Here is a 21,665-nt window from a genome sequence, read left to right as displayed (position 1 = left end):
GTTAACAATAATGACCAATCGTCAAAAGTTTTGAAAACACAGAGATCATCTATGATGTTTTTAATCTATGAGGACTAAATTTTAGATATGAGAAAACCACAATGATCATTTATAATGTTTTTTCTTTAAAGAAAATTTAGGTTCTTATGTATAAATGATCCATTACTAAAAATATTTAAACTTTTGAATATTTTGTGAAACAATTATTACGTCTAAAATATAATTAAACAATCAAATTAACTCGAAATATATGAAGTCTAAGTGCGGAGGGCTATAGAGGCTTAGGGGGGCCATGGCCCCCCATCTTTTTCCTACTTTTACTATACGATATAGAAATCAAATTAAGTAATTAAATGTAAAAACTAAAAGTCTCTTCTTTGTAGTCTCTCAAAGCCACATCTATAAATATATAGAATAATAATATATTCTATCCCAATGCATATTATAAATGTGTATCTATATTATTTATTTATTCTTAACGTCAATATTTACTTTTTTTAATGATGATAAACTGTTATTATCTACATCAAATAATTGGGATATATTATTTATAATGAGAAAGGTTAAAATATGTGTCACTTTTAAATATAACAAAACATACTGTAAAAATTAAAACTTAATAATGTTATTATATTTTTGAATATGTTGACATAAGATATTTTAAATTATTTTGTAATATTAATTTTAGTGACAAATTTTTTTGTTTAAATTTTTGACCCAAAACTGTATATATCAACATACTAAATTTTAATTAACTTTATAATACATACAAATTTAACTTTAATGCACATGTAAATTCCCAATAGATTATAGATGTATTAAAAAAAAAAAAAAACAGTTAATTCTTTTTGTCAAAATAAGCTAATTCAAAGGAGCAAAAAACTATTTTTTGAAAAACAAAATTCTGTAAAATATCAATATAACACCATAAAATCATGCAAGATTTAAAAAAAAAAAAAAAAAAAAAAAAAAAAAAAAAAAAAAAAAAAGAATCGACGAGACCTATGTTTACCAACGATCTAAGAATATTTCATGTTAATGGTTTTATTTAGATCTTTGATATGTCTTAATTGTGAATCAAATTAAACTTGTTTATATTGTTTTGTTTCCAAGTTTGATCCGGCCCCCGTAAATCTAATGCTCGTATTGCCCCTGAATCTAACTTGAAACAATTATAAAGCTAGATATTTATAAACTCAAACTCGAAATACAATGAATGACACATGAAACTTTAGCATCAAATTTGATGTTAATGAAAGATATAACATCAAATTTCTTGTTTTCATTATGACGACTTAATATAAAAAATGACGTTGGGTTATAGTGATTTTATAATATTTTTTTACATAAAAATGATGTAAACACCAAATATGTCATTTTCTCGAAGGGCACGTTATTGGTATAACATCGACATACAAAGCCATTGAAACTCGTGTATGTGAGTGTTTTGTCAATGCATACCAAAATACAACCACCACTAGACATACAAAGGCATTTATAACATCGACATACAAAGGCATTTATAGCATCAAAAGTTTGTTTCTACTGTTTAATCCTGAATGCTAATATGTATATATTCAACCCTTATTGCAAAAAGGCATACAAAAGATTGAATACTGAAACATAAACCATAATTATGGTCAAAAAACCCAGCTTCTTTTAAGAAAAAAAAAAAAAAAAGTGAAAAAGAACTCCAACTTCATTGCAAAGTGATAATGTAGGAGCCACAGTTCACTTTGAAATAAATATAATATAACTAAATCATTCAACACCATAAACATACTATGTAATATTATAAAATAAACTAAAACTGCAAAAATCACAAAGAAAATGGTTTCTGAACGTTAAATTCAAGGATAATCACAAAAATGATATGGGAAATTTGGTAATACGAGGAAATAATTCTCATTTTATGGATTTAATTATATGACCACATGGTTTGAAATCAATTTTGTTTCATACTAATTTCATATCAACTCATAATACATTTTTTTTTAACAAAACAGATAAATTTTGGATTAAAATTTCAAATTTCGGATATCAGACTAAACATCGTGGACAGGAAAAAAAAAAATGTATTCGGACACTTCAAGTATGTTCTCAAAATCTGAAATATCAAGAAACTGTTTTGTTTATAAAAAAGAGTTGAGTATAACAAAGTGAGATAGATTTGCAATATAATGACATACAATATGTCATATAGTTGAAAAACAATGATAGTAAATGTTTTAAGGGTAAATATGTAAAAGGCTGATAATTTACCTATATTTTCCATAATTTAATGGTCATTTTTGTGATTATTTTATTTAAAGTATGATGATTATTTACAATTTAAAATAGTTGATTGCTCCACGTTTTATGTTTCAGAAGGCAAGTTCCAAGAAATGAGCCTAAAAAGAAAGATGATGAAAGAAAAAAGAACAAAGATCACTTCTATCATTTAAGATCTTCTTTTAGTAAATTTTGGATTCTTGAAAATCTACTTTCCCAACAACCAAAAGCACTTGTGTTCCTTTTCTTTTGTTCTTATCTACTTTGTTATTTCTCTTTAAATTTTAGTAAAACTATTTTTTTTTAACAGATAAAGTTTATTACTAAAACCTTAACATCATTAAAAAAAATTATAAAAAATAAAATAAAATAAATAAGAAAAAAAAAACCATAAGATTTTGCTACACAATTCATGGAGAGCATCTTTTGTTCTATATTCTTAATTAAAAAGGAAAATATCATTACATCATAATGTTGTTACCTTTTATCCTACCAAATGTAAAGTAACACTAACAATCCTAATGGAAACTTTTACGAACAAATACCAACAGCACACATTACAACTGACAATCTATGGTCCCAAAATAAAAATAAATAAATAAATAAAAGATTATTGAAACATTCTGATAATAGAACAATATGGTTTATATTCCTTTCTCATCAGCTAATCCTTAAGATTATAGTTAGCCCAAATGTCAAACTCTAGAAATCATTTTTGCAAGTGATTGTAGTCGATTCTTGATGTAAATAAGAATGTCATCAACAAAAACAAGCTTTATCAAGTATTGTTTGGATATAAAATTAATGAGATTTTGAAATTTTGTAGGCATTAAGGGGTTTTTTCTCCATCAAATGGTAGACAAATCTCCAGAAACATCATAATATTTTGGGTCGGTTTATGCAAAAGTCCTATATTTTATTTTGTTAACAAATAAGTCCTGATAATTGGATAAAAATTTTAAATCAGCAAATTTTTACCGATAATTATTTTTTAACCGGATACCTCCAGAAAAGTCATATTATTTGATTCAGTTTGTGAAAAAAAATAATAACTCTTTATTATTTCAACTTTTTTACCCTTTTACTAAAAATCTGAAAATTTCTTGGTTGAAGTTATAAATAAAAATAAGGTGTTATTTGGTTCGCAGAATATAGCTGAATGAATTTGAATTGGAATTGAAAAAAATGAATATGTCAGGTTTTTGAATCTAATTCCATATGATGTTTGGTTGGTAGGAAACGGAATTTGAATTGATTCTAGAATCTGTTTGGTTGGTAGCAAATTGAATTCATGTAAAATGACATAATTACCCTTTTTGCCTGTTTTGCTTAATTTTACATTGTTTTCTAACTTATATGTAAAAATGCATTATGAAAAATATAAAAGCAGTAGAATTTCGGTGGTGGTGGTAGTGGTGGCGGAGACAGTGGTGGGTGGTGGTGATGGTGGTTGCGACGGTGGTGATGATAGTGGCAGTGGCATTGATTGTGGTGGCGGAAGTGGTAGTGATAGTGGCAATTTTTGCTGGTAGCAGTGGTGGTGGTGGTGGTGATAACATTGGTAGTGGTGTTGAGTAATGGTCGTGGTGGTGATGACGGCAATGGTGGTGGTAGTGGCAACGATGGTAACGACGATGATGGTAGTTGGTGGTGGCATCGCAAGCATTGGCAGTGGGTGGCAGCGGCGGCAGTGGTGGTGGGTTGTGGTCATGGCGGTGGTAGTGGTGGTTGGTGGCAGGGGAGGCGGTGGCGGCAATGATGACGGTGGTAGTGGTTGTGGCGGCAACGATGGTGGTGGTGGTCGGTGGGGCGACATCGTTGGTGGTGATGGTGGCGGTGGTGGCGGCGGCGGTGGTGGTGGTGGTAGCAGCGATAGTGGTGGTGGTTAGTGATAGTGGTGGTAGTGGTGGTGGGTGTTCTGATAAGTACAAGGGGTATTTTTGTAATTTGTCACTTTCCTTGAGAATTAATGTTTTCCATCTAACTTTGGAAGGAATTCACTTTCCTCCATATGGTGGAAAGTTTATTTTTTTTAGGAATCATTTTCCCCCCTCTAAGTCTAACCAAACGCATGAATTTGACAGAATTCGAATCATTTTCCCTCGAATTTCATTCATTTCCTACCAACTAAACGCACCTTAAATGTGATTAAGTTCCATAAAACTAATGATTAAAGACCTCTATAGCCAATTATTTACCACAACACAATAACATTAGCATCATTTTGAACTCATCATCGTCCAAATAATCTATTTCTCTTACAACTTTATGCTACAAGTATTATAATGTATTCAAATTATGTGTTGAATATTTTAGTACAATCTACTTAAAAGTAGATTAAAGGAAAACCAACTCTTATGTTTATATAAGAAACCATTGAGTGATGACAAACCAATCAATATAATAATAGGTTATGTGGGGTTTTACGGATTATAGAGAATTTTATCCTTAAATCTTAAGCATATATGAACAATTCCTCCATGGATTAATTATTGTATAAATATAACAGTTCCTCCATTGATCAAGTACTTACAATTCCTCTATGAGTAATTGTTCATAAAATAATTGATCCATGAGTAATTACTTTATAATTCTTCCAGGAATAATTCCTCCGTAGAGGGATTGTTATGTTCATAAAATAATTGATCAATGGAGGAATTGTTCATATATGTTTAAGAGTTAAGAATAAAAGTCATATTCTTCTCTATAATCCGTACAACCTCACATAACCTACTATTGTATTGATTGGTTTGTCATTAATTAATAGTTTTTTATATTAACATAACAGTTGGTTTTCCTTTAACCTATTTTTAAGTAGATTGTAATAAGGTGTTTACCACACACCTTACCTCATAATTTGAATATTTTATAATACTTATAACATAAATTTGTAAAGGAAATTGAATATCTGGACGATAATGAGTTAAAAAGGATGCTAGCGTCATTGTTTTGTGGAAAACAATTGGTTATATAGGTCTTTAATTATTAGGTTTATGGATCTTAGTGACGTTTATTGTTATATATAATTTCAACCAAGAAGTTTTTAGATTTTTAGTGAAAGGGTAAAAAAGTGTTTTTTAAAGGAATTTTTCATAAACTTTGCCAAATAATGAGACTTTTCTAGAGGTAATCGTGTAAAAAATAATCTATTGGTAAAAAAGGATTGATTTTGAATTTTTTATCCGGTAATCGGGATTTTTTTGTAAACAAAATAAAATTTAGGATTTTTGCATAAACTGACCCCAAATATTGGGATTTTTCTGCAGAGTTTCCTTAAATCATACATAAGTGAAGTGGCTAAATTATTGTATAAATTATTTGGATATCAAATGTATGACACCATAAATTGTTGTAAACACAAGAAATATAATCTTCTAGACGAATAAATTGTCTAAACTAAATCTAAATGACTATTTTACATGTACACTCTTAAAAATAAATTTCACAATATTTAGAAATTTTAACAACGCTTGATCAATTTAAATGTAGAGTAGTTTGGGAAGGAAAAGAAATAAGTAATTAATTAGAATCTTATCCCATTCAACAAGGTTTTAACTAATACATCAAGCAATACAGTACAAACATACTTCACCTAATAATATTTAAACATAATACAACCAACATGATTAACAAAACGGTCAAAGCCAAATCAAGATCCAAAACTAAGTTTGATAGTAAACAAAATACCAAACAAATGTCAACCCACGTGCTCATCATTTAGATCTTCGTTCTTCATCTTCATATATTTGCTTCCCTTGGTTATATAAAACACTAAAATCCTCAAAAATCAAAACCTAAGCTAAGATTTTCATTTTCTTAGCAACAGTTGTCGCCTGATTCTCAGACGAAAATTTTATATAAGCTTTTGTGTTACATCATGTTGAAGAGTGTGTTAATCTTCTTTGTCTTGATCTTAAGCATGTTTTCAAATGCATTTCTAATGTCTTTCTTATGAGCACGAACATCCACCATAAAAACTAATGTATTTTCTTTTATGATTTTTTGTATTGCGGCTTCGGTTACAAGTGGATACTTGAGAACTAGTTGATAGTCCAATGATGTTTGTGTGGTTGTGCTTTCTTTTGGAGATTGCTTTGAATCGACAAATGTTACGAATTGTTTTTCCGGAATTCATTCCTTGACATTGTCAAGTTTAGGCTTACTAGTGTTGATACATTTCTCTTGGGTAAGTTTCTGATATAACAATGTAAAAGAAATACAAAACAAATGTAAAATAATCAATTACATTTATAGCATAAATAGAGCATTTAAATATTGTCATACAAAAAAAAAAAAAAAAAAAAAAGAATACCATTGTTAATGATCCTAAAGTGTATTTTGTTGAGAATTTAGAAGTAGTGGAACTAACTTGACATTTGTTCAAGAAAAGTTGTTATAAGAATGATGGTAGTGGTGGAATCGATAAAGTAATGAATTGTTCACTCCATTGGAATGATGGAAAAAAAATATTTTTGTTTTGCGAGATGGAATGGAATTGGCAAATCTTGAAGGAATGTGATTCCTTATGTTGTCCTGATTTATTTTTGTTAAATAACTAAAAATATATTATTCTTATTATAATCATTTTAGGGTTTTAATGATTTTTATTATGTCTAATCTTTTTTTTGGTTAATCTCATAAAAAACTTTATATTTTATGTTTTTTCTAGATGAAACCTCAAACTTATTTTTTTTCTTGAAAAAGTTCTAGTGTTTTTTCATTTTTTTTTGATCGGACCCTTTCAGTTATTTTTTTCCAAAAAAAAAAAGTTGTTAAATGTTAGGGGTTTTTCGAGAAATATTAAAAGAGTCGGGCTTTATTTGAAAGCAATTAGAAGGTTCAAATTTTTTTGAAAAAAATACAAAGTTGATGGTTTTTTCGGTAAAAACGAAAAAATACAAGGTCTTTTTAGGCAAAAAATAAAATTGAGGCTTTACCTAGAAAAAAACATAAAATATAAGGTTTTTTATGAGAATAACCAAGTAAAAGTTCATTATAATTTAAATTATATACATTATAATTGAAATTATACATTGTACTTGATATAGTATTTATACTTCATATAAGATTTCACTCCACTCATACATGACAACCAAACATCATCATGGAATGCAATCACTCATTCCATTACTACGTTGTCCATTCCATTCATTCCTCATTCCATTCCATTCCATCCAACCAAAAAACCGAAAAGCGAACCTACGCACACGAGATAACATATGAAACTACGAATCAACTTCTTTGTGCAAAAAAATTGCTAACTTCAACCCGTTGCATCACTAATTTCCATTTTCAATAATTAAGAAAATGCATTAAACACATCACTTGATTTTAATCCTTTACAATTTAATGTTAATCTAGAATAAATCATATACCACATGAAATAACCAACCCTCACTTCCACATTCCATTTTTGAAGGCTTAAAAGTAACTTCAAGAATAAAACTAGTGGAATAACAATATGTTTCGTTTTCTCCCTACAAGTCCCAAGTAGTTACCTTTTTTAGGTGTTAAAAGTGGCCACTACTACATAAACCCGAAAGGGATTACATGTTGACACCAAAGAAACACATCAACACGACTTCTTGTAAAACAAGATTTAACTTTTTAACCATTCTTTAGAACTTATATTTTCTCACCATAGTTTTTTTTGTTCATTAAATGATATATAAGTAAAATGGCTAAATTAATGTATGTCTAGATAAATTGTTTGGATATCAAATGACCATTTTATATATACATCCTTAAAAACAAATTTCACAATATCTATAGTTTTTAACAACACTTAATCAATTTAAATGCAAGAGTTGTTGTGAGGGAAAAAAGGGCAAATAAGTAATTAATTTGTGTCTTAACCAATTAAACAAGGTAATATTTAAACATAATACAACCAACATGATTAACAAAAGGGACAAAACCAAAATCAAGATCCAAAACTAAGTTTGGTAGTTTAAACAAAATACCAAACAAAAGTCATATTGTCAACCTACATGCTCCTCATTTTCATTTTCATCTTCATATCTTTGCTTCCCTTGGTTATATACAACATCAAAATTAAAATCCTCAACAAAAATCAAAATCTAAGCTAAGATTTTCATTTTCTTAGCAACAGTTGTCGCCTGATTCTCAGGCGACAACTGTATGAAAGCTTTTTTAGTCCCATCATAGTTGATGAGCGTGTTGATTTTCTTTGTCTTGATCTTAAGCATGTTTTCAAACGCGTTTCGAATATCTTTTTTGTTGGCACGTACATCGACCATAAAAACCAAAGTATTTTCTTTTATGATTTTTTGTATTGCGGCTTCGGTAACAAGTGGATACTTGAGAACTAGTTGATAGTCCAATGATGTTTGTGTGGTTGTTCTTTCTTTTGGAGATTGCTTTGAATCGACAAATGTTAAGGATTGTTTTTCGAGAACTGGTTCCTTGAAATTGGCAACTTTAGGCTTTGTTGGTGTCGATATGCTTCTTTTGGGTTCGAGTTTCTGATATAACAAAGTTAAAAAATACAACACAATTATATTAATAGAATAAATAGAGCATTTAATATTGTTATATTAAAAAAACATGTAGTGGAACTAACTAATATTTGTTCAAGAAAAGGAATGGAATGGTTCGTTCCATTGGAATGACGGACGGAAAAAAATGTATTGGTTTTGTGAGATGGAATGGAATGGGTGAATCTTGAAGGAATGTGATTCCTTATGTTGTCTTGATTTATTTTTGATGAATAACTAAAAATATATATTATTCTTATTATAATCATTTTGGGGTTTTAATGAGTTTTTATTATGTTTAATCTTTTGTTCTTGGGTTAATCTCATAAAAGACCTTATATTTTGTGTTTTTTCCGGATTAAACCACATCTTTATTTTTTTCATAAAAAAGACCTTATATTTTTTCTTTTTTTCCGAAAATACTCTGAACTTTTGTCTTTATTCCGAAAAAAAACCTCAATCTTCTAAATGTTTCCAAATAAATCCTAATCTTTTTTAGTTTTTCCTAAAGAACCCTCACATTTCACAATTTGGTGAAAAATGACTAAAAGGGTCAGATCGGAAAAAATGAAAAAATGCAAAGTCTTTTTCTTGAAAAAGATAAAATTGAGGGTTTAATCCAGAAAAAACACAAAATATAAGGTCTTTTCTGCGATTAACCCTTTGTTTTCTAAGTAAAAGTTCATTATAATTCAAATTATGTACATTATAATTGAAACTATACATTGTACGAGATATACAATTTATGTTTCATATAAGATTTCATTCCATTCAAAGAGGCAAACGAAACATGATCATGGAATGCAATCACTCATTCCATTACTACTTTGTCCATTCCATTCATTCCTCATTCCATTCCATCCAACCAAAAAACCTTAAAGTGAACCTAGACACACGAGATAACATATGAAATTAATGAATCAATTTCTTCGATATTTAAGAAAATGCATTAAACACATCCCTTATTCACTTGAGTTTAATCCTTTACAATTTAATGTTAATTTAGGCTTAAAAAGAACATCAATAACAAAACTAAAGGAATATGTTTCGTTTTCTCCCTATAAGTCCTAAGTAGCTACCTTATTTAGGTGTTAAAAGTGGCCACTACTACATAAACTACAAAGGGATTACATGTTGACACCAAAGAAGCACATCAACACGACTTCTTGTAAAGCAATACTTTTTCACCATTGTGTTTTCATAACCACAATCAAAACACATTTCAAGGTTTTACATCTTATTTGACTATTTTGCAACCCTCCATAAATGTCAGATAACAATCTGCAACCATAAACACATGTGGCTTCGATAACTAGTTTGCAGATTCTGAATTCTTACGCTCTTCTTACTTCCAATTACTTTGCACTCAGGTTAATTACATAATCATACTGGATTTGTTCGTAGAAACACACATACGAAAGAAATTGAACTCAGAATTTAAAATTTCACATAAGCATAGAAATGTAATATGCGAAAAAATGGATAAGAAGTTACCGGTTCATCCTGGTAGGCTTTGATTGCGAAAGAAGATGGGTTATGCGTGAAATTTGAAGGAATCTTGAAGTTGATAGGGTTTACGAAACCCCCTTTTGAAGAAGCAAAAGCTTTTACCGATGGCGGAGATGCTGATGAATGATTTCTGATCTGGACAATCATGTTTGAAGAAGAAAATATGACTGCCATGGATTTGCTGTTTTCTTGAATTACTGATAAAAATAGAATTACGAATTTTGGAAGATATGAAAGGGTTTAATGGATGAAGAGGGTCTGTGGCTTTGGAGTCTGGATTGTTTCACGGATAAAAGATTATAACGTTATTGCAAGATAACCCCTGATGTTTTGTTTTTTTCAAAGTCGTACCCAATATTTTCATTCTCATCACAATCTTTCCCTGAATAAAACATCGGTTAAAACATCGGTGAATGGAGTCGTTCTGGACTACATGCGGTTCAAAGACGGTATCACTGTCGACACGGGACCACTAAGGTGTGGTACTGGAGATTCGTCAAAAGAGTTGTAGTGGTGTTGCCAGGATTTTATTATATATTTTATAAAAATATGAACGAGTAGCAAAATACTTTAAATGATAATAAAATGTAACAATGTGCACATTTTAAAGTAAATTATTCATTTATGTTGCGTACAATGCTATCTTACATATTTGAAATCATCTAAAATGGAATTTAAACTGGAAATTTTAGCGATATCTTTTTCGAAGGAACGAACCAGACTATCAACCATAAAATCATCATCATCCATTTTATTATACGGTCTATTATGCTTTTTTTGGTTTGTTTCCATTGTTCGGCGAAATTTACTAATCACAGAAAACTTCAATACAAACATAATATTATAATTTTATACAAAATGATTTTTATATGTAATAAAATAATTAAAATAATTAATTCGTAGAAAAAAGTAACAACCGAATTTATATAAAACATGCCATAAAACATAAAATCAATACAAACCTAAATGGCTAAACTAGAAAGAAATAAATCAACTAAAAATTATCGAACATGAAAAAATAAAACAATTAATTGATTAATTAAGATAATTAAAATTAATTTACGAATACGATGAATGATTATGTGATCTACTCAAAAACTTACAACAATTATTTAATTAGCATGTCGCAGATACAAGTATGTAACAACAAAAAGTATTATCTACATATAGAAATTTTGAAGTTTTTAATAGATTGGCCATATAGAAATTAGCTTGTCACAATTCACACAACACCACAACTCTTGGAATAACTTTGAGAGAAGTACAATATCACTCAAAATCGGTTAGCCCTCCTTGTTCTAGTTTTAGTGCCAATTTTTCTAGCCTATGAGGTCTTTATATAGTGTGTCACAAGTAGGGTTACACCATGTAAACCCTAATTGACATGGCTTTTCATTTCCTCCATGATCCATGGGTTTTAACCTTCATGGAGCACCCAGTGAGTTTTAGCCCAATTCAATAAACCATGGATCATTAGCCCACTATATACGAATAAATGATTTACGTAATCAACCCCATATATTTAATTAGTCTCTTTTTTATCACAAAATTAATTCAAAATTAATTCTTGATCAATACTAATTAAATAATATGATTTCATATTAATATATTATAACTTATAGTATATTAACAAATCATAAGTGTTCTTCTTCTCAATTTGTCTATCCAATCATCATGATGCCATGCAACCCAAATAGACCATGCCAACCGGGTCAAGTACATATCAAAAATAGTTATGGACTTAGACACATTATCCAACAGTCTTCCACTTGGATAAGTCTAATAACTATAGGTGTAAGTATGAATTCAGGAACTAATCATCAATCGTAGCTCTTTCAAAGTCTCGCGGAACTAAGATGACCAGCCATTTAAGATAAGTGATCATATAATCCTCTGCTCTCAAGATATCAGCCGGAAAAATACATGGAACAATGTCGTACTTATTGTCCAACAGTTTGTTTCTCGATTTCCGATTTGTTTGACATCAATTTAGTTCTGACCGGGCCCGATACATAGGTCAAAGCAAAATCATCGAGGGGCCCAGATATCGCTTCTAATCCTCCAAGGACTAGAAGGAACAAATAAACTTCGCCTCATATGCTTATTCTACTACTTGTTGAATCATACACAAAGGCACATTTTATAACATCGAGTTACCAATGTGTTTTCATACAATCAATGTACAACCAACTCATAGTCAACAACTCATATCTCTAGGTTTGAAGACTTATATGATAAAACCGTCTCACGATCACTCGAGATAAATTCCATGAAGTGATACAAGTAAGTGTGGGTTGAATCCAATACTCGAATCACTATTCCAGGAGTACTCATGAACACTACAGCCCCTTTGTCCCAGACAAATTGCAGACCCATTCATGACAGTCTTTCCTCATTACCTACTTCCAAAGTCTGATTGACTGTGGATGGTTTGAATAATATAATATACCATAACATAATTATTCTGGAAGTCAAAACATGCAAAAATGAAATGATAGTAAACGATTGACAAAAGATAACAACACTTTACTTATAAATAAATAACAACTTTTATTTATCATCAAATGTCAATTACACTTTACAAATTTAAAAAACTATCTAATTTCTAAAACTGATATCATCCTTTAGCCCAATGTGCCTCACATGCTGAAGATGTTTAACCCTACCCAATCCCTTCGTGAGGGGATCTGCTGGGTTCTCATCCGATGATACCCTATTTGCCACGAGGAGTCCTTCTTCTATTCGATGTCTAATGAAATGGTATTTTCTATCAATGTGTCTGGATCTCCCATGATCCTTTGATTCCTTGGCTAAGGCAACTACACTTTCACTATCACAGAAAATCCCCATAGGCTCCTTTATAGTTGGTACTACTCCAAGGTCTCCAATGAAGGTCTTCAGCCATATCGCCTCCTTTGCTACCTCGCTTGCTACTGTGTACTATGATTCGCAAGTTGAATAAGCTATTGTCTCCTGCTTGGAACTTTTCCAACTAATTGCTCCTCCGTTTAAGGTAAAGACCTAGCCTAACTGAGAGTGGAAATTATCCCTGTCAGTCTGGAAGCTAGCATCACTATACCCTACTACTCTCAAGTCATCACTTCCACCGAGGGTAAGGACCCAATCCTTAGTCCTCCGCAGGTACTTGAGAATGTTCTTTACCGCAGTCCAGTGAGCCTTGTCAGGGTTTCCCTGTTATCTGCTGACCATGCTCAAAGAAAAGGCTATATCTAGACGAGTACATGTCATAACATACATGATCAAGCCTACAGTGGAAGCAAACGATGCTCGACTTATGTCATATATCTCATCCTCTGTACTCGGGCTCTGATTCTTACTCAGTTTGGCGTTGCTTAGGGTCGGTAACTCTCTTTTCTTAGAATCCGGCATTTTGAACCTATGCAACACCTTATCTGAGTAGGTACTTTGACTAAGTCCAATTAGTCTCTTACTCCTGTCTCTCAAAATCCTTATCCTTAGGACATAGGCAACTTCTCCAAGGTCCTTCATAGTGAAACACTTCCCAAGCCACGACTTCACCTCCTAGAGAGTTGGGATGTCATATCCAATGAGTGGTATGTCATCCACATACAATACCAAAAAGCTAACTATACTCCTACTAGCCTTGACATATACAGGACTCATCTTCGCTCCTCGAAAAACCAAACTCTTTGACTTTCTCATCGAAACAAAGATTCCATCTTCGAGGTGCTTGTTTCAATCCATAGATGGATTTCTCAAGCTTACATACTCTATTAGGGTACTCTATGCTGAAAAAAAAATCCTCCAGTTGACTCATGTAAACATCCTCAGCCAACTTTCCATTAAGTAAAGCGGTTTTAACATCCATTTTCCATATTTCATAATCATGAAATGCAACAATGGCTAGCATACCCCTAATAAAATTAATATTCGCTACCGGTGAAAAGGCATCATCATAATCAACTCCTGGAGTTTGAGAAAAGCCCTTTGCAACCAGTTGCGCCTTATAAGTGTGTACATTACCATCCATGTGGTTCTTCTTTTTGAAGATCGATTTGCACCCAACTGTCTTACGACTTGGTACGTTGTCAACCAAGTTCGAAACTTGATTGTTATACATGGACTGTATCTCGTTGTCCACAACCTCTTTCCATTTAGCAGACTCGGGGCCTGCCATGGCTTCCGTGTAGTTGTTAGGTTCATCCAAACTTACCAGTGTACTATCATTAATAAGTGTATCACCTTCCACAATAATATAGAAACCATAGTAATGCTCATGTGCATTCCTAACTCTCGTGGAACGCCTTAGAGGTACAGACTTTTCAGTTAGATCAACAGGAATTTCCTCCTCAGGTTGACTGCTAGGCTTTGAGGTTCCTTCACCACTTAACTCTTGAATTTCTTCAAGGTCAATTTGCCTCCCACTGTTCCCTTGGCTTATGAACCCTCTCTCGCGAAAGACTGATCTCCTTGCCACAAAGACCACATTATCAATGGGTCTATAGAACAGGTAACCAAAGGATTTTTGTGGGTAGCCGATGAAAATACACCACTTATATCGAGGTTCGAGCTTATCTTAAGTCTCGCGCCTCACGAAAACCTCACAACCCCAAATCTTAATGTGGTCCAAATTGGGAACTTTCCCAGTACACATCTTGTGAGGTGTTTTGGCAACCTTTTTGGTAGGGACTAGATTAAGAATATGGGAGGCAGTCTCTAAGGCATACCCCCAAAATGAGATTGGTAGTGAAGCCCAACTCATCATGGAACGAACCATGTCCAACAAGGTTTGATTACGCCTCACAGCTACACCATTAAGTTGTGGTGTTCTGGGAGATGTCAATTGTGAGACAATCCAACATTCCTTAAGATAGTCAAGGAACTCTATACTAAGATACTCACCAACTCGATTGGATCGAAGCATCTTAATGTTCCTGTCCAGCTGATTCTTCACTTCCTGTTTAAACTCTTTGAACTTTTCAAAGGTTTCTGACTTATGCTTGATTAAGTAGACATTGCCATATCTACTATAATCATCAGTAAAAGTCACATAGAAGCGGTTAGCATCTCTTGTGGCGATTCTAAAGGGTCCATACACATCTGTGTGTATGAGATCCAACAAACCTTCACCCCTAGCACAGGTACCAATGAAGGGTGATTTTGTCATTTTTCCAAGTAAACAAGATTCACAACTATCATCTGACTTTAGGTCAAATGACTCAAAGACTCCATCCTTTTGGAGTTGGCCTATGCGTTTCTTGCTAACATGTCCAAGACGATAATGCCATAATGATGCTTTATCCAAGCTAGTGGAAGAATCGATACACAATACATTATTTCTTAGGTTATCTACAACCGACACAATTTCATATACACCATCACAAGGTAATGCTTTAAAATAAAGAACATTATTATAGAAAGCATTAATTCCACCACATTCATTATCAAATGAAAAAGTAAATCCTTGTTTGTACAAACCGTGAAAGGAAATAATATATCTCGCCATTTCAGATGAGTAACAACATTTATTCAAATCGAATCTTAACCCATTACTTAGCAAGAAAGAATAAACTCCAATCTTGGTGACAGGTGAAGCTTTCATATTCCCCATGATCAAGTTTATCTTCCCATGCTCCACATTCTCACTTCTTAGTCCCTGCAAATCAGAACATATGTGAATACCACAACCTGTATCAAGGACCCAAGAATTAGAATATGGTGAGTTATTAGACAATATAGTGTAAATACCTGCATGGTTGGGTTTCACTTTCCTATCCTTAACATCTTACAAGTACTTTAGGCAGTTTCGCTTCCAGTGCACCTTTTCATGGAAATAGAAGCTTTCAGGCTCTTTAGGGTTGGCAGAAGGAGTGACAAAAGCACCTTTGGTTCTACTTGAAGAGGATCCATCAAGAGTATTTCCTTTGGCACCCTTTGAAGGGCTCTTCCTCTTCTTCCCTTTACCTTGCCCAGTAGCCAGAACAGGGGAGGTGGTAGGAGTAGGAGTAGTGACAACTGATTTACCTTTAAAACCACTTTTGGCGGTCTTTAGAAGTCCTTGAATTTTGTTAAGTGTGACCTCCTCCCTTTTCATGTGATAGGCCATTCAGAACTGATCATAACAAGAAGGTAAGGAGTGCAATATGATGACAATTTCCAACTCTGTGGGAAAGTTCAAAACCCAAAAATTGGCTACTGATCACTCATACCGGACATACCAGACGATCCATATCATACTCCAAGGAATGAAAGGGTCACATCACACCAGGGACCCATCCACTGTACTACAATCAAAACCCATATGAACAATGAACTCCCAACAACCTGTCCACAGACATAAGAAAATGATCAGGCTTGCTCAGAAGTATTCTCGGACCTCTATGAGCATAAGTCCCGGCTCCCTCTCACATATCACTTTCAACACTGAGCACCAGGTCAAATCTCGAACCAATAGTTGAACCTCCAAAGGTTACCCACTGAACATCTAATAAAATAACTTACCGTCTTCCTTCTCACGATGACTATCTCGGCCCATCGTGAGACACAAGTCACGAAGTTCTCTTTACCCCAACCGAATACTACAACCCCATCTGAATTTGTCTCACCTCTAACCTCTGTCTTCTATTACTTACTAGTTGTATGCATCTTGCGGTCCTTCCCAACCTAACGAATTAAACCACTCAAGTCTACAATATCAGACGGAAACACATTCCTCTCAGAATGAGGTCCACCCGAAATCTTATCCTACTCGTCCTCCATATAGATAGAGCCAAACTCATCCGCCAGATTCTGGTCCGACATAGAATTGGGACCACTCGTCCCAATCTAGCGCTCACTCATAACCCATGTTCCACGATCATACGCATGCGTTACACCTTGATTCGTCTGAATCACGAAAACCTCGCTCTAACTTAAAACACAACAGTTTCTGACCACTGTCGAGATCCCAGTCTTGTCCTTGGTTCGGCCACCAGGTTCTCACAGACTCCTCTGGGAAGGCTACCCAGGCCTACGAGCCGCTCTGCGTCACACCCTGACTAGTAAGGTTGTGGCTCCCCGCAGTTATACAACACTCTCTCTCACTGACTATCAAGTGATACGGCTCCCCGTAGTCCCATGGAACTCTCTCATTGCCTCGTGAATGCCATGGCTCCCCCGTAGTCTTATGATACTCTATCTCTAACTCACGTATGTTACGACTCCTCCTAATCATACGATACTCTCTCTTTGACTCAAGTATGTTACGGCTCCCCGTAATCATATGATATTCTCTCTCTGACTCATGCTCCATAACCCAACATATATAGGTGCACACACCCACTTAGCTCATGCACTGCTACTCCTGATATAAATTCTCATAAGCAAGACACTTTTCTCAGTACGATACACCCTTAGGCAGTCTCGATCTTGCGACAACTGACTGAGGGGTTCCCACTAGAGCAATAATCACCCAGTTCTCCACTTGCAACTCAAGTCTCAAAATAATCCAAAATTCAGGGCGCTATACTCAGATACCCAAGTATACCATCACCTCTCGCTCTGCTACTTAGAACCTCTAGAATTCTCCCTGCTTCGAGTACAGTTCCTCTGCTTTCAATAGTACGGGTGCATACTACCTTCCACATTTACGCATACTTTCCACACAGATCATCCTAGATCTCCTAAGTAGCTACTCGACCTTCTCAATCACCAATCCCGTAAAACCTAGTCACTCCTTAGCGAATACTCTCCTCTATCAGCGTGCTCATCTGAATAAAGTCATTCCCTAGGCTCTTCTTAGGTTCTCTCACTTCCCTGCCATTAGCTGCTGAAGAACTCCTTATGACGCTAGCCATCTACCTCCTGAATATCATCATATTCACTTAGTAGCTGACTCCCATCATCAAGGGTTCCATAAAGCAAGAAGCAAGCAACATTCAGGCATCAAATAATCTCTTCCAACATGTAAAACCACTCTAGGTTATTACTCCACTTGCCCTACTCACACTCAAAGGTATCACTGAACTCAAGAAACTCTTCCTCACGCGGGTATCTAATTCCTCTATCCGTAGTCTCCTCCAATACTCATCAAGGTATCTCCTCCTAGATTACTCCTCTACTCAAAGGTCTCCCCCTCTCTCTCTAAAGGATTCCCGCTGGATACTCTTACTCCGCACATACTCTAAAGGTAATTCACAGATAACAACAACTCCTAGGCTGAGGCATCACAATTCAGGCCACTCTAGTCCTAAAATATGAAATACCTAGCCTATTCTCTAGCATGCATCACTAATGTCTCAATAATAACTCATAACAAAATAAATAAGGGTATTTTGGGAGATCACCGCTCGGGCTCTGGCTAATTGTACACACTCCTCCAACTCGTTTTCTCTTAAACTCTTTCTCAATAATTCTCTCAAATCCTCAGTTTGAGTTCGAACACACCTGGAAGTGCATCCGAATCCCTTAAACCAAGGCTCTGATACCAACTTGTAACACCGTAAATTTTCAAATAAAATTTTTATTTAAAATCGCATAATTCTCATAACATATTTCACGAAAATCTCATTTATTAAATGTACAAATTGCAACTCCGAAATTATTTGATTCAAATCCAGGATCCTCAAAACATAACTCTTTCACTGATGTGTACAACCGAGCCAGTGCCTTCCCCCAATCCTGAGAAAACCTGAAACACATAACACATAACACGATAAGCACGAAGCTTTGTGAGTTCCCCAAAATACCACATACAACATATTAGCCACTCGGGGCTATAACTTTGTAAGTATCTCTAGTCAATGTGTCTCAGTGGGACCCTCCAGTCCGATAACGCTGATGGACCCTCTGGTCCTAACTTTGTGGACCGTCCGGTCCTAACTCTGTAAGCTCTGAGTAATCCACAACATAAATCACAAAGAAATAATGGAGGATATCACAATACACAGATAAGCACATAAGACATCTCAATCATAGACAAATACCACTCATGGTAAAGTATAGTGAGAAAGACTCACCTCACCAGAAAGCAAATGAATAACCTCGTGTATGAATCTCAAATTAGTCTCTACCTATCACATAGGATAATTGTCTCTAATTAATACTCTATTCACAACTCTAAATAACCAAAGGTTATTCTTTCTCTCTCAAACCCTTGAAATGGGTAAAAGACCATTTTACCCCTCCATGGTCTTAATTACTCCCATTTGACCAACCCTAAAGTCAACAGAGGTAAAACTCGAGTTAACAGCCTATGTTGACCCCAACTCGTCAAGTGCATGCATGCAACTCATCGAGTCCCTTCATTTCCTTAGAAGCCCCGTGAAGGTCCAACTCAGCTCGTCAAGTTGACCCCTAACTCACCGAGTTATCGCATGATCAAGCTCATCGGGACAAACCCTAGCCAACTCGTCGAGTCAGCTCATTGACTCGGTGAGTTTATTCAGTTCACTTCCTCTTCCAAACATTTTAAGTTAGATCTATGGTCCCAAATCCTATATCTAACCTCCCTAAGCTCAAAAGTCACATAAAGCATGCAACATCACGTTCATGCATGGTACTTTGGCTCAGAATGCCAAATCAAGACTCTAGCAAGGTTTAGATGCACAAGATCTTGCCTCTAGCTCAATAAAGTTTGGGTCTTTGGACTCACAAAGTCTCCTATAGTCCAGATCTGAGGTTTCCAACCTTAAACCATGCTCATTTAACTCAAAGGTACAAAAGAGTGTGAAAAAGCCTTAAAACTCTTAAGATGAGATCTAGCAAAAGAAATGAACAGGATGAGAACTTTATACCTCCACCCGGCAGCTAATGCAATCAAAACCACAAATCCACAGCCCTCCTTTGATCCAAATCACGTAGCTCTTCTATCTCCTTCAAAGAAGTTCCCAAGAATGCACCAAAATGGCCACTCATTTTCTTTACAATGGATGGAACGGGTTTAGGGTTTCTCTCAGGCTCTCAAATGACAAATGGTGGCAGAAGTGAGGGCTTAGGGCCCCTTAAATAGGTCACAAACCCGGGAATTTAAGGTTTCCACACAAAGCACCAACTCGACGAATCGGCACACTGACTCGGCGAGTCAGTTCATTAATCCATGCGGCCAAACTCGACTCTACTCGACGAGTTGGACTCACGACTCATCGAGTCACTCTATAAATCTCAAAAGTTAGCTATACAATAATATACCTGAAAGTTTGGATGTTACAAAATCATTCTTAGAACCCTGTATTCTCTCTGGACAACCTCCTAAATCCGTAAGCATCAAAAATATTTATAGTTTTCAAAATTTCCCTTCTCACATCATGAGAAAAGGCTTCTCTCATCGTGAACCCAGTCCTAATCCGTATCGAACACGGATTCTGGCCTCCGAATGCTTATCTACTAGAACTTAGCACTCACGTTGTAGGATGTGATTCCCCACGACGTGAAATCGTCTTTTAGCTGAAAAATTTATCTTCTAAGCTTTAAACCTCCAAAGCTCCACTATTTGTCGCTTTTGGTTCTTATTCTTCAATATTGCCTCTTTTGCCTGCACATTACAATTAAATCTTATAAGTACCATTTGTCTATGCAAATAACCAAAATATTAATCAAAATATATTCAAATATTGCCTAAAAATATGTATAAATTTGGCAATATCAAATACCACATTTATCTTTTCCTTTTATTTTGATTGTAAATCAATGGAGTTTAATCCATAAACTTAGGTGGTTGTTTGGGTTTGATTGTTTGAACATAAATCATGGTTGTTTGGGTTTCTTATCTGACAGATGAATGGGGACGAACAGTGGTGAAAAGAGAAAGAAGAACAATGGTGATGATCTTTTCTTTGATTGGGTGCATTTCATTTGATTGAGTTTGTTAGTTAAATAGATAAAAAAAAAAACAATCTCTTGATAGATATGTAGTACATTGTGATCTATTTTGAGTGTATTTCTTTCTCATGTTTGAGTTTCACTAGATGGAGTGATGCAGATAGATTGTTGTAAGGGAAAGCTAGAAAACACAAATGTTTAGTTGTGTTGTTTGAGTTTGACAGGAAGAAGATGGAGGAAAATTGTGTTTTTGGGTTTGACTGCAGTATCAATTTAGAAGAGGGGACACGTTTTGTTTTCCATTAAGTGCGTAGTTATTCAAAGTAGAACTTAGAAGCAATTTGGGTGTCTTTATTTATTTATTTATTTATTCATTTATTTGTATTTGGTAGATTAAGTAGATGTATTTATGTATGTATTGTTGAGAAATTTTTATTGGTTTTGTTCATGCTATATATATATATATATATATATATATATATATATATATATATATATATATATATATATATATATATAACTTATAAGTTTGGAATTGTAAAATTGTTAATTATTAAAATTGGTTTCTTAATTTTAAAATTGACATGTATCTAATATATATTTATGAAA

General features: G+C 34.0%; 1 protein-coding gene across 1 annotated transcript; it reads right to left on the bottom strand.

Moving 5' to 3' along the window:
* Positions 1-8,103: 8,103 nt before the first annotated feature.
* LOC145043834 (large ribosomal subunit protein uL23y-like) lies at positions 8,104-10,551 on the bottom strand. The gene is made up of 2 exons (XM_078992597.1): positions 10,263-10,551; positions 8,104-8,756 (listed from the first exon to the last, which is right to left on the bottom strand). The coding sequence occupies exons 1-2, from the start codon at positions 10,449-10,451 to the stop codon at positions 8,352-8,354; spliced, it is 594 nt and encodes a 197-aa protein (XP_078848723.1). The 5' UTR covers positions 10,452-10,551; the 3' UTR covers positions 8,104-8,351.
* Between the last annotated feature and the right edge of the window lie 11,114 nt (positions 10,552-21,665).

This window comes from Lactuca saligna, chromosome 4 (genome assembly GCF_052625555.1).
Source record: "Lactuca saligna cultivar CGN05327 chromosome 4, ASM5262555v1, whole genome shotgun sequence".
Taxonomy (NCBI): domain Eukaryota; kingdom Viridiplantae; phylum Streptophyta; class Magnoliopsida; order Asterales; family Asteraceae; genus Lactuca; species Lactuca saligna.
This window is presented reverse-complemented; position numbering and strand designations above follow the sequence as displayed.

What these genes read in the sequence shown, in the direction of transcription:
- LOC145043834 (XM_078992597.1), bottom strand. Translation starts at nt 10,451, where the DNA reads ATGGCAGTCATATTTTCTTCTTCAAACATGATTGTCCAGATCAGAAAT. An exon ending in AAGCCTACCAGGATGAACCG is followed by an intron (nt 8,757 to 10,262) that starts GTAACTTCTTAT and finishes TTGTTATATCAG; the next exon opens with AAACTCGAACCCAAAAGAAG.